General features: G+C 47.9%; 1 protein-coding gene across 2 annotated transcripts in view; it reads right to left on the reverse strand.

The window, feature by feature from the left end:
* ARID1A (AT-rich interaction domain 1A) overlaps nt 1–15,000 on the reverse strand; it is a 330,997-nt gene that overhangs the window by 194,856 nt on the left and 121,141 nt on the right. Inside the window, exon 2 of one of the 2 annotated variants that reach the window (XM_075335909.1) lies at nt 9,938–10,138. In XM_075335909.1, coding sequence (XP_075192024.1) covers nt 9,938–10,138 — 201 coding nt within the window. Of the gene's footprint in view, nt 1–2,280; nt 2,398–9,937; nt 10,139–15,000 lie in introns of those variants that run through there. The other variant, XM_075335910.1, reaches the window with a different exon arrangement.

Here is a 15,000-nt window from a genome sequence, read left to right on the forward strand (position 1 = left end):
CTAAGCATCTCTGGGAACTCCTTGAAGATTGTTGAAAGACCATTTCCGGTGACTACTTCTGGAAGCTCATCAAGAGAATGCCAAGAGTGTGCAAAGCAGTAATCAAAGCAAAAGGTGGCTACTTTGAAGAACCTAGAATATAAGACATATTTTCAGTTGTTTCACACTTTTTTGTATTACATTCCACATGTGTTAATTCATAGTTTTGATGCCTGCAATGTGAATCTACAATTTTCAGAGTCATGAAAATAAAGAAAACTCTTTGAATGAGAAGGTGCGATCCGGTTCTCTGTATTACTTGTGTTGCACTTCTGGGTTTAGTGGCTGCCTGTCTGCTCCATGACCTGACGCTGCAGAGGTCATGGCAGTGTAGTGAGGTTGCTCATACTGCTGCCGCCTGCCAGTGTCAGTGTGCCTGCAGAGTTCCGCGGAGGAGAACGGAAGACAGAGGAGAGGCCATCGGTGCTTGGAGCAGGTAAGCGCTCAGTGAGCCGAAGATGCAGGGAGACACAAATCTGCAGGGGACAGGAGCTGCATAAGATGGGAACTATATGGAAAAAGGAGCCACATGGGACGAGATCTGCAGGGGTGAGGAACTATATGGGAAAAGGAGCCACATGGAACAGGATTTGCAGGAGAAAAGGAGCACATGGGATGAGATCTGCTGGGGAAACAGGCCATAACAGTGTCAGCAGCAGATCCCCCATAACAGTGTCAGTGGCAGATCCCCCAGATAATGCTGCTGTTGAGTTTACAGTTACATTGGTGAAATATTACAGTATGTTATTTGGGTTATTAAATATTTTACCACATTTTCTGCTTCAAATTTTTTTCCCCTATTTTACACTTCTAAAACCTGGGTGCGTCTTTTAGTCCGGTGCGTCTTATAGTCCGAAAAATACGGTATATAAAAAGCATAAAGTTATTGATACAGATCTATGCTCCCATTATCCAATAGACAAAAAAAATCTTGTGCCATTTGGCGGTTATGAGTGAAAGTTAGGAGTCCAGTGTATTAAAGGAAGCACACTGCCCAGTCCATAAAAACAGACTGCTTTATGTACATATAAACTCTTTAACATGCCTTTCTGCATTTTAGTTAGCATTTGTGACATCAAAATAGTATTCAAATTATCCCTCCAGTGAGGAAGGAGACAAATTTCTAGGTGGCACTAGAGTTTGTCTCCTTCCTCACTGGAGGGATAATTTGAATAATTCCCAGAGGGGCATTGCAGCTATAAGTCCCTTTACTGACAGCCAGACTGGTTTGTCAGGTCTCCATAAGGAGAATAGTCTTCCCCGTGGTCCCCACATAGCTTATCATAAGCCAGATCAGATACCCATACTTTGCACTGACTAAGGTCAATCACCCTGAAACACCAGGTCTGCAAATTGGGTTTCTGATCTGGCAATAAAGCCTAAGTCTTATGAAAAGGCTTGTTTAAAATGCCACATTTGACTTTAAGGATTGCTACTTCCAATAGGTGGCGCTAGAGTTTGTCTCCTCCCTCAATGGAGGGACAATTTGAATAATTCCCAGAGGGGCATTACAGCTATAAGTCCCCTTACTGACAGCCAGACTGGTTTGTCAGGTCTCCATAAGGAGAATAGTCTTCCCCGTGATCAAAATAGTATAAATTAGTTAAAGCTCAAAAGTGTAAAACATGGAAATCTTTGTGGATTCAATGATCCCATTTTAATTTTTGGTGTACCAATTGTTAGGTTACGTACCCATGATGAGTGTTACTCGCATTTTTTAAGCTGTGTCAAAAACACAGCGTTTTACAGTACAAGCAAAGTGGATTGTATTATTAGAATGCTCATGTCCATTTCTTTCTTATGGTGCGTAAACTGACCTGCGGTGCATTTTTTCCAAGCCACACCATGTGAATTTATCTTGCGGATACACCGAGTTTTCAGTGTGGACTTTCCCCCCATAGACTTGCATGAGATACGGAAAATCCGCAGGTAAAAACCGCATATGCGTTTTTAGTCCATTTACCAGGGCTGTGGAGACTCCAACTCCTCAATTTCCCTGACTCAGACTCCCTCATACAGGACTCATGTTTGTGATAAATTTACTGTAGTAAAATGGTAACATCAGGCTTTAAATCGTTACTATGCAATAATCAAGCTGTTTAGATAGAACATGAAATATATTTATTGGAATACAAGCTTAGGACACAAAAAAACTTTAATGTAAATATGCACTACTATCTAATTGTAAATATGCAATACACTATGCAGTAAGTGGGGAAAAAAAAATACTATATTACGTACCGGTAATGGGATTTTCCTGAGTCCACGACAGCACCCACGAGAGAGGGATCCGCCCCCTTCAGGACAGGAAACCTACAGATAAAAAGGGGCGGTCCCCCTCCCTCATCAGTTGGTTGCAGAGACCGGGAGAGGAACCGCCAAAGAATTAGTAAATAACACAGACCAATCCCAGGACACCGAAGCGTGAGAAAAAACAAACAAAGAAAGGGCAGGGGTGTAAAGGGTGCTGTCGTGGACTCAGGAAAATCCCATTACCGGTACGTAATATAGTCTTTTCCTTTCGGCACGACAGCACCCACGAGAGACTTAGAGAGAAGACACACTGAGGGCGGGATAACCACGTGAAGAGCCAAGCTGCCAAATGGAAGGTCAGTGGAAGAACCAAAGGCCAGCCGGCAGAGCCCGGAAAAGTGGAAGGAGAAGACCAGGGCACAGCCTTCCAAAACCGTCGAGGAGACATCCGCCACAGCCACCAAGTAGGAGGCCACCTCCCAGGAGAACGATCCATCGCCGAGGAGGACAGGAGAACAGGCTGCACCACAGACGCGAGGGAAACAGTAGCCCACAGCCATCGGGGCAAGGGACGGCACGACACCAGAGGAGCGCAGCCGGAACCCTGAAAGACAAAAAACAAAAGACCCATCCAGCCGCCAAGGGGCCGCCGAGCGACCCAAGGGGGGGGGGGGGGGGGGGGGGACGGACAGCGCCCCCCCAATAATCAAGGACGCGAAAGGAAGGGAGAAAGAGCACATGACAGAGTGGCTTGAGGGGCGCAAAGGGTAGGGCGCCCAACCCTAGAGCAAGATCCCAGGGAGGAGAGCCGGTATAAGGACCGGCTGGCAGCGGCCCCCCAGCCGGAAGGAGGCGCACAACCCCTCAGAACACGCAAGACGGGATTTAAACAGGGCGCCCAGGGCAGAAACAGGCACCCGGAGGGGACCGACCGAGAGACCCATAACCCTTCCCGACAGGAGAACGGCAGAACAGAGGACAACGGAATACAGCAGATGAGGAGGGAGGAAGGGAGGGCAGGAAGAGCATCCACAGCCGACCACAAGGTTGGGAGCGGACTGGCGGCCTATAGCGCAGCAAGGACGGGAAGGCAGCAACGCCCTGACAAAAAACACACCGGCAAGGGGAGCCCTGTGACGCGGGGGGAAGGAAAGGACTCCGTGACAGGAGGGCTGGCCGGGACGGAAGAACCTAGGGGCGCCCGAACAAGCACGGCACCCAGGAGAGATAACCAGGGACGGACAGCAAGGAACACCAGAAGCGAAGCATGAAGCCCGAGGCGCCAGGCCCGGCGCAAGGCCAGGGAGGCGCAAGGCGGCAGAGGCGGAAGACCAGAACACAGGCCCCCGCGGTCCAAAGGCCAAGAGGCCCAGAGGCCAAGAGGCCCAGACGCACAGAGGGCCAGACGCACAGAGGGCCAGACGCACAGAGGGCCAGACGCACAGAGGGCCAGACGCACAGAGGGCCAGACGCACAGAGGGCCAGACGCACAGAGGGCCAGACGCACAGAGGGCCAGACGCACAGAGGGCCAGACGCACAGAGGGCCAGATGCACAGAGGGCCAGAGGCACAGAGGCCAAGAGGCCCAGAGGCCCAGAGGCAGGAGACACAGAGGTCCAGAGGCACAGAGGCCAAGAGACACAGAGGCCAAGAGGCACAGAGGCCAAGAGGCACAGAGGCCAAGAGGCACAGAGGGCAGGAGGCCAGGAAACACAGAGGGCAGGAGGCACAGAGGCCCGAGGCCAGGAGGCACAGAAGCAGGAGGCCAGGAGGCACAGAGGCACAGGGCCCGGAGGCTCAAGGCCGGGAGGTCCAGAGGCCAGGAAGCCACAGAGGTCAAGAAGCCACAGAGGCCACAAAGGCCAGGAGGCCCAGAGACCAGGAAGGCCGGAGGTCAGGAGGCAAGGAAGCACAGAGGCCAGGAGGCCCGGAAGCACAGAGGCCAGGAAGCACAAGACCCGGAAGCACAGAGGCCGGAGACACGAGACCAGGAGGCAACAGAGGCACGCGGCCAGGAAGCACAAGGCACAGAGGCCCGAGGCCAGGAGGCACCGAGGCAGGAGGCACCAAGGCCAGGAGGGAGAGAAGCCCGAGGCCAGGAGGCAGAGAGGCCCGAGGCCAGGAGGCACAGAGGCCCGAGGCCAGGAGGCACAGAGGCCCGAGGCCAGGAGGCACAGAGGCCCGAGGCCAGGAGGCACAGAGGCCCGAGGCCAGGAGGCACAGAGGCACGAGGCCAGGAAGTACAAGGCCAGGAATCACGAGGCCCGGAGCACGAGGCCAGGAAGCACGAGGCCAAGAAGCACGAGGCCAAGAAGCACGAGGCCAAGAAGCACGAGGCCAAGAAGCACAGAGGACCGAGGCCCCGAAGCACAGAAGCCCGGAGGTACCGAGGCCAAGAGGTACCGAGGCCAAGCGGCACAGAGGCCAAGCGGCACAGAGGCCAAGCGGCACAGAGGCCAACAGGCACAGAGGCCAACAGGCACAGAGGCCACAGAAGCCAGGAGGCCCAGAGGCCACAGAAGCCAGGAGGCCCAGAGGCCACAGAAGCCAGGAGGCCCAGAGGCCACAGAAGCCAAGAGGCCCAGAGGCCACAGAAGCCAGGAGGCCACAGAAGCCAAGAGGCCCGGAGGCCACAGAAGCCAAGAGGCCCGGAGGCCACAGAAGCCAAGAGGCCCGGAGGCCACAGAGGCCAGGAGGCCACAGAGGCCAGGAGGCCACAGAGGCCAGGAGGACACAGAGGCCAGGAGGACACAGGGGCCAGGAGGACACAGGGGCCAGGAGGCCACAGGGGCCAGGAGGCCACAGAAGGCCACAGAGGACACAGGAGTCCACAGAGGCCAGGAGTCCACAGAGGCCAGGAGTCCACAGAGGCCAGGAGTCCACAGAGGCCAGGAGTCCACAGGGGCCAGGAGTCCACAGGGGCCAGGAGTCCACAGGGGCCAGGAGTCCACAGGGGCCAGGAGTCCACCGGGGCCAGGAGTCCACCGGGGCCAGGAGGCCACAGGGGCCAGGAGGCCACAGGGGCCCAGGAGCTCAGAGGTCAGGAGGGCACAGAGGCCACCGAGCACAGACCAAGAGGGCACCCCAGCGCACACCCCAGTGCAGACACCACCAGGACGCCTGCCACAGAGAGCAGAGGCGGCCAGGAATTCCACAGCAGGAGGGACGCTGACGGCAGAGGGACCGTCCCAGAAGGGGACCAACCCCGGACAGAAGGGCAGGGGGAAGGGCTGGCAGAGATCCACAGCCGAGCCCCCCCGATCCGCAGAAGCAGGAGCACTGCCGGGCTACCGTTGTGGAGACAGAACGCGGACGCGGCAGGCCCAGGACACCCCCTCCCGCGTGCACACGCCGTGTAGCGGTGAAGACGCAGGCACGTGTCAGGGAGAGGCTCCGGCCCGACCGCCATAGCAACTCACCAGCACCGCAGCGTCCGGCCAGGATGGAGGGGACCACGGGCTTCACCAGGAACCTTCCCGGCCGCTCCCCTGGAAGCGCTCCAGCATACTTCCGGGTCACTGCAGCAGGGAGCGTGTGCCGACGCGGCAGGGCCCCCCCCGCCGCGCACACGTTCCGGTAGAAGCACGCTGTGCTGCAGGCGTCATATCCCTGGAGGCAAAGCCGGACCAGGAGAAAAAGGACGAGGTGCACCGGAGGACGGAGTCCACGAGGGGAGCTCCACCGACCGTGCTTCCGGATCCTGAGCTCCGCCGTTCCCTTGGAGACCTCACGAACTCAACTGGACCCAGGTACTGTAGGTTCCGATCCCTGCAGGACAGGAAACCAACTGATGAGGGAGGGGGACCGCCACTTTTTATCTGTAGGTTTCCTGTCCTGAAGGGGGCGGATCCCTCTCTCGTGGGTGCTGTCGTGACGAAAGGAAAAAAAAAAAAAAAATCAGTTTTCAACAAAAACGTACAGATTTGTGCAGTCTATGAATTTCTTCAAAGAAATAGTATGGCCACCATCACCTTCAAAGAGGACCTCAAATCTGACCTAATTATTTTAAGGCTAGAGAAACAGCCTCTACACTAACTTGGGTTGGTGGCAAAGTGGTGACCACATGGGCAATGACCACATGGACATGTCCAACAATTTCAAGAGTATAAAGGAATTACCTCATGCACAGTCAGTTTTGATGAACGGTTGAACTCTTCTACTTCTTCCAGAGCAAATGAAAGCCTTTACTGAAATATGTTCAATATTATTGCTATCGGAGTGGAATCTTTTTCCCTGCGGCAATGTTTTTTCTGCTCCAGGTAGTCCAAATACTCTTCAAAATTAAACTGATCTGGTGAGGATAAAGATATGGCAGCAGTAGCACTGGCAAGATCCAAATCCTTTTGCTCTTGGCAGTCCTGTAGCCACTCATCCTGTTATCTCTGTCAGAGCTTATTTTCCTTTGGTAAGCTGTTGATCATCCAGAAATGTACAATGACTTGGGTCCACAAAGTGCTGTCAGAAGAATTTTATTTTCTAATAGCAGAGTCTGTCTCCATCTCATTGAAGCAGCAATGCCATCTGTGATTAAACCTACTCTTTGCGACAGACAAAACAGCAAGTTCTTCCACGCCTTTATGAAAATGCCGGAAGTTAAATCTTCACCATGTAATTTTTTTAGTCACTGTAAATGGGTGATGAAGCAATTCCTTCAATTTAGCTGTGTCCTTTTACTTTCATTTAATGTAAACTGAATGTTGGCCATGTCTACAAGAAGGTATTTCAGCTCCAGCAATCACTCAATCAAATAAGTGCTGGCTCACGAGTGGCTTGATAGACAATTGCCCCTTTTCCAGAAAGTCTCCAAGACGGAATTAATTTTATGGGTTTTGGCAGCAATAACCAAATTTCTTAACTTTGCCAGAGTTGCAGAATATCTCTTATTGCCACCTGCAGCGTCTGCACAACACAGCATATGTGATAAATAGGAAAGATGTGAAGCAGCTTCAACAAGATCATCTAATTCTAAAGGATCATTCTGCTGTTCTGTACTAATATCTGTTTTTCAGTCACATGAACAGGACTGCGGCTCCATCTGAAATATATTGAATCTGAAATTTTCGTTTAGCTGCTAGTCACCTTCATTATTCTAATTCATCAGTTTAATTGTATTTATGTTTGAAGCATTGTCAGTTACAATAGCAAGAACCTATATACAGCATTGAATTACTGTACGCAATTTATGATATATATTTTAGGAGTCTGAGTCATTCCATTTTATACAGACTCCAACTCCACCAAAATGGACATTGACACTACAGCCCTGGCGTTTAACCAGTGTAACGCACCAAAAACGCATCGAAATAAAACATATCAGGTATTAATAAAGTTGGTTGACACACAAGCAGCAGAACAGGAAGTTGCCCAACGCAAAGAATTCAACATCCCAATACACAAACACAGACAAAAAAAAAATAAATATAAAAATATAGATATAGGATAAAAATAATACATAGAATACATGGAGAGATGGATATCCTGCAGCTATATGATGTCACAACCCCCAACATATTATAGGCTTGCACACTTTAGTACATTTCATGTGGCAATAAAGGATATTTAGTCCTGTTTAACCTATTAAACAAACAACCCCCCCACCTCCGACGTGGGGTCCCCCCTAATTTTGACAACCAGCAAAGCTAAAGCAGACAGCTGGAGGCTGATATGATCAGGATGGGAAGGGCCATGGTTATTGGTCTGTTCCTAGCCTAAAAATACCAGTATGCAGCCACTCCAGAAGTAGTGCATCACATTAGATGCACCAATTCTCGCGCTTTGCCTTGGCTCTTCCCGATTGTAGTCATGGAAGTTGGGGTTGATGTCAGCCATGTAGTGCCAGTTGGCATAAAGCTGTGGTTTTAGTAATGGAGGGGAGTCTGACACCTGCATTAATAACCCAGTAAGAAGAAAAAAAAAAAGCCACACACACCTTAAATACAAACAAAATAAAAAGCACACCATGCAGGTCAGACATAGTCCAGGGTTTGACGTAATCCACAAATGGCAACCTGAAAGCAACAAACAATATAGACTGTCCCTCATTCACCAATATATTCGAAAACAAAAGTTCCCAACTCCAACGTAAACCAGCAGTTGCCACGACGTTCCTTGATTACCTAGATCAAAGGCTATGGAGCTTCAGAATGATGCTCAATAGTCTTTGAGCAGCAGCCACTCCAGTTTCACGCTGCACATTGCGAGACCAGGGACACTAATGAGCAGACGTTCAGAACGTAACCACTCATCACAGTCGCCGGGTGTCGCAGAGCGCGGAGTTTGAGAGGGGAGTGGCTGCTGCTCAAAGGCTCTTGTGGGCTACGTCAGACCTGCATGGGAGGGTTAATAACATGGTGAACCAAGGAAAGTGTAGGGGAGTGTTCTTTCAAATCAACTATTTAGCATGTGGTTTTATTTCACGTACTTGGTTAGTAATGGCGGAGTCTGATGCGAGGGCTTGATGCCAGCTGACAACCCCAACCACCATTACGCAGATTGCCACAGCACTAGGACAATCAGGAAAAAGAGCCAAGGCCAAGGGCCAGAATTGGCACGTCTACTGTGAGGTGCCACTTCTGGGTCGGTTACCAACGGTTATACTCGGAAGGGCCCAATAACCATGGACCTTCCCAGCCTGATAATATCAGTTTGCTGCTGTCAACTTTACCTGTGCTAGATATCAAAAATAAGGGGAACCCCACATCCTTTATTTTAAATTATTTATTAAGTTAAACATGCTTTAGTGCCACATGAAAGGAAGTAAAGGGTTCAATTGTAAAATATGTAGGGGGTTTGTGATATTATATAGCTGCAAGATATCTCCCTATCTATTCTATATAATATATTTGAATCCATTTAGCTATATCTTCATATTTTTGTGTGTTTGTATATGTGTGTTTGAGTGTATTGAGACGTTGGTGGTTATAATTATGCATACATTTTATACCACTATAATCTGTAATAAATTGTTTTGTTTGCTTTGGGCAACTTCCCGAATGCTCTACTGCCTATGTTTAAACCAACTTTGAGTCAAAAACACGTGTCAAAAACGCATTGGGCAAAAAACCAAAGTGAACCTAGCTGAATTTCTGCATCAATCCTCCACCTGTGTCAAAAACTGATCATGGGAACATAGCCTTAACCTAATGGATAAGTGTAACCTTTATCAGAAATAGAGAAAGCAACATTAAACAGATCATATTTAGTCGCAAAGAGATTTGATGTTAAGATATAGAGCTCAAATAGAGGTCCCAGGAAAACCGAATTGTAATAAACACATTACATATGCAAACAGCCTTACCATAAAAAGCCTAAGCACTTTCCCTTAGTATTTTCCTAAACTATAGCTAAATTACAGCTAGTTTAACTACATTAGGAAAATAGAATAATCAGGAATCACCCAAAATGTTATTTTCAAACCTACAAAAAGGGAAATTATCTGATAATATTTTTTCTATATTACCAAATCAAAATGTAAACTGGGTGCATGATAAAAGCATAACAGATTTCTTAGTTCTTTTTCCCTTATTACAGAGTTATTAGCATCTACTGCATGGGGTTCTGAACTTCCTCAGGATCAACAAGTTAGGTTATTGGTTAAACTTGATGGACTTTTGTCTTCTTTCTAACTTAAAATTATGCACGCTACCTGTTGTCCATACTGCATACTCATTGCTCCTTGAGGTCGACCCTGCATGGCCATTGGGTATCTCTGTGATGTCTGTGAAGAATAAGGCTGCACTGGGTAACCAGAATGCCCTTGCTGAGGACCAGGTTGTTGGCTGTATGGGTTACTCGAGCCATATGGTTGGGGTCTCATCTTTCCCATTTGATCCATGGGACTGCCAGGCTGTGGAAAACAAAAAGCCACACTTAAAATCTCAGATTTTATTAACAAATATATAACATTTTTATTGTTTCGAAAGTTTGGTTATTTTACACACATACATTTTAACACATCCCCATGCGCACAATTACACAGCTAGTATGGATTTCCCTAATGCATACAATACCTCTGTAATCTGCATACTTTCTAAGAAGTTGACGTGTGCTGATTCTTCCATATGACTTGGTAGTGAAGGGTTGTGTAGGTAGTGATGGAGGGTGAATACATGGATTGCCAGTGTTCCAACAGTAATTAACCTGCTTATTACCTCTGGGACTGCTCTGATGAAGGCTGGCGGTAAACCTATTTATAACTTGAAGGGCAAGCAGCCGAAGTGTAACAAGTCCCAGCTGTACACCCATATGAAGTGCGACCAAAAGCTGTCTGGTGCTGAATGCTGGCAGGGAATGAATGACAGGATCTGTGCTTTGGGGACACGAGGTAGAAAGTTACGAAAACTTAAAGGGGTTGTCCGACATAAAAATTTTTGAGCTTAAGCTAATCTGTGCTGTATTGTCATATTAATCACCCCTACATTGTTATTTTTTGTTTTCTAACTTTTGTTCCTCTTGAATTATCCCTTTATTCTCTGCAGCTCCTTGTTTACATTCAGCTCCAGCAAACATGACCACTTCCTGTGCTAAACCTCCCAGTCACAGCTGGCACCGCCCGGCCTCACTGTCCAGCCCCTCCCTCTGCACACACATTCCCTGTCAGTATTCTGCCCCAGCACCTGACCTGTTATCACTACAGCATTGCAAATAACAGCCCCACATCGGGCTCTGCACCGCATACACGCATCGGGCTCTGCACCGCATACACGCATCGGGCTCTGCACCGCATACACGCATCGGGCTCTGCACCGCATACACGCATCGGGCTCTGCACCGCATACACGCATCGGGCTCTGCACCGCATACACGCATCGGGCTCTGCACCGCATACACGCATCGGGCTCTGCACCGCATACACGCATCGGGCTCTGCACCGCATACACACATCGGGCTCTGCACCGCATACACACATCGGGCTCTGCACCGCACACACACACACACACACACACACACACACTGCGCTCTGCACCGACCCCCCCCCCATAGGGAACACATGTAGGGAGTACACTCACCCGTCCTCGGTCCCCGTCGCTCCTGCACGTTCGTCCGCTGTCTGTGCTATGGCCATATCAGCACAGTAGTGAAGTCACCGCTGTGCTGAAGAGAGCACAGACAGCGGGACAGTGATGAGAAGCAACGCTCCTTCTCATCAGCGCTTTCAAATATACCGGCATCTGTGATCTGTGATGCCGGTACATTTGAATGTGCGATCCTGAGCAGGGGTCCGGTGCCGGTGGTGAAACCACGGCAGCCGCCGCCATGCCCCGCCCCCAGGTCCCACAGAAGTGCAGGGGGAGGTTGTGGGCAGAGTACAGGGTGCGGGGGAATGTGTGGGGGGGGGTGCAGGGAAGGGGGCGGTGACTTCACGCACTGTACCTGCGCAGCAGGGCGGCGACATGCTGTTTCCAGATTTGCATGTCAACATGGCCCTCCCATGTTGACATGAAATGACCGGAAGCAGCAAAATCGCGGCAGGAGCGGTCACATGACCACTCAGCCAGGGTAGAGGGGCTGACAGCAGGGCAGGTAAGTGGTCACTATCTACTTACCTGCCCCAATGTAGCCCAATAGGGTAATAATGAAAAAAACTCAAAATAAGCCGGACAATCCCTTTAAATCTGCCTTTCTGAACAGCCACCTAACCCATCCCTCTGCTCACCAGTAATATAGAAAGCTGAAGGAAGGGGAGGAGGGTGGTAGGAGAAAACAACTGGCAAGTTGAATTCATGGCTAATTTACATGGTTGCAAAGAACAGATGTGAAGAAGGAGCATTTACATGAACATGTAAAAGTACCTTCAGCAAAATGTCTGTAGCAATAATGTAATAAAAAAGGCCCATATTTGACACTATTGCTAAGAATTGTAAAACACATTTTTTTCACATTCCAATTTAAGTCGAAGTTGGAATCACAGTCATATAGTAAAGTCTACTTGACACTGAAACACAGCCAATAAAATAGAATACTACATTTACCTTCTAAAAAGGACAGCATAATAGTCAGGCTATTTTCAGCAGTCTCTTAGGGCTAATTAACATGTCAGTGATTTTTTACTACACTGTGTGCATAATTATTAGGCAAGTTGTATTTTAGAGGATTTTGTTTTTTTATTGATCAACAACTATGTTCTCAATCAACCCAAAAGACTCAAATATCAAAGCTTAATATTTTTGGAAGTTGGAGTGGTTTGTTTTTTTTTAGATTTGGCTATTTTAGGAGGATATATCTGTTTGTGCAGGTAACTATTACTGTGCAGAATTATTAGGCAACTTAATAAAAACCAAATATATTCCCATCTCACTTGTTTATTTTCACAAGGTAAACCAATATAACTGCACAGAATTTAGAAATAAACATTTCTGACATGCAAAAACAAAACCCAAAAAAAATTAGTGACCAATATAGCCACCATTCTTTATGATGACACTCAACAGCCTACCATCCATAGATTCTGTCAGTTGCTTGATCTTTTTACGATCAACATTGCGTGCAGGAGCCACCACAGCCACCCAGACACTGTTCCGAGAGGTGTACTGTTTTCCCTCCCTGTAGATCGCATTTTATGAGGGTCTACAGATTCTCTATGGGGTTCAGATCAGGTGAACAAGGGGGCCATGTCATTATTTTTTCATCTTTTAGACCTTTACTGGCCAGCCACGCTGTGGAGTAGTTGGATGCATGTGATGGAGCATTGTGCTGCATGAAATACGTAATTACTTACCGGTAATGTGTTTTTTCTGAACCCATGACGGCACCCTTACATCGTGGTGCCGTCATGGGTGCTGGAAAAATACGTAAATTACTTACCGGTAATGTGTTTTTTCTGAACCCATGACGGCACCACGATGTAAGGGTGCCGTTATGGGTGCTGGAAAAAATCATATTTTTCTTGAACGATACAGACTTCTTCCTGTACCACTGCTTGAAGTTTTCTAGAAACTGGCAGTAGGTCTGGGAGTGGAGCTTCACTCCATCCTCAACCCGAAAAGGTCCCACAAGTTCATCTTTGATGATACCAGCCCATACCAGTACCCCACCTCCACCTTGCTGGCGTCTGAGTCGGAGTGGAGTTTTCTGTCCTTTACTGATCCAGCCTCTGGCCCATCCATCTGGCCCATCAAGAGTCACTCTCATTTCATCAGTCCATAAAACCTTTGAAAAATCAGTCTTAAGATATTTCTTGGTCCAGTCTTGACGTTTTATTTTGTTTCTTGTTCAAAGGTGGTCATTTTTCAGCCTTCCATACCTTGGCCATGTCCCTGAGTATGGCACACCTTATGCTTTTTGATACTCCAGTAACATTGCAGCTCTGAAATATGGCCAAACCGGTGGCAAATGGCATCTTGGCAGCTTCACGCTTGATTTTCCTCAATTCATAGGCAGTTATTTTGCGCCTTTTTTGGCCAACACGCTTCTTGCGGCCCTGTTGGCTATTTGCCATGAAACGCTTGATTGTTCGGTGATCACGCTTCAAAAGTTTGGCAATTTCAAGACTGCTGCATCCCTCTGCAAGACATCTCACAATTTTGGACTTTTCCGAGCCTGTCAAATCTCTCTTCTGACCCATTTTGCCAAAGGAAAGGAAGTTGCCTAATAATTAAGCACATCTTATATAGGGTGATGTCATTACACCACACCCCTCCTCATTACAGAGATGCACATCACCTGATTTACTTAATTGGTAGTTGGTTCTCAAGCCTATACAGCTTGGAGTAGGACAACATGTATAAAAAGTATCCTGTGATCAAAATACTCATTTGCCTAATAATTCTGCACACGATGTATATGGAAACATAATCCACGTTTAATCAGTGTTTTGAATCAGACTTTCAGCAGCTTGCTTAGTGCCAGTGTTTCCCGTCAGAGTTTTAGGGTTTTTTTGCGTGTGTGATGGGATCGGAGTTCTGGGATTTTTATTTTTTACATGGACTCAGCCTTGCAATGGCACATTTCTTATCGATTCTGTGCAGTTCACTTGATCTGCAAAGAAACGTGGACTTGTGGACTGTCACATACAAGTACGAGTTCAATTAGTGAAAAACACACAGACAGAACTATCAAAAACGGACATCTGAATGGGACCTTATGTGTAATGAAATGAAGCTGCCGCTTTATAGCGCTTGCAGCACAATGGCAATCCTGTTAACAAAAGACTCTGCTAACAGTTTCTAAAACATTAATTTTAAAAACAATAATAAAAGGAAATCATTAGTTGATATTCATCCACCAGAGGTTGCGGTCACTGACTAATCCCTTTGTCTTAAAAATATAACCGTCTCTAATATCTGGTCATGATCTCTCTAAAACCATTGCTTTGACCAATATGGTTTTAAAGGGAAGGTGCCACGTTTTTTTAATTTTTCAATTCATATTTAGTATAGAATCAATTATTTTTAATACAAAATTAAATTGTTTATTTTTTATTCTATTTTTACTCAAACAATGGGGGCTGTCATCTTGGATTTGCTTTGTGTAACTGCTTTGCTGCTTCCTGCTGTGACCAGGACACGCCCCGTGGGCTGTACTAATCTAAGGTCTGGGAGGAGACCGCCGCCATCTTTGTGGAGCCCACAGCATATACTGCGTAGTATTCCACTTTCCCCCTGAGCACGGCGTTAAGCGGCTATCTGCAGCATTAGGCAGGTATTGTACTACAGATGTCACGCTGCGATCATTGCAACCCTCCCCATGTAACTCACCTCAGACCTTTGC

The sequence above is a fragment of the Anomaloglossus baeobatrachus genome, chromosome 2 (assembly GCF_048569485.1).
Source record: "Anomaloglossus baeobatrachus isolate aAnoBae1 chromosome 2, aAnoBae1.hap1, whole genome shotgun sequence".
Lineage (NCBI taxonomy): Eukaryota > Metazoa > Chordata > Amphibia > Anura > Aromobatidae > Anomaloglossus > Anomaloglossus baeobatrachus.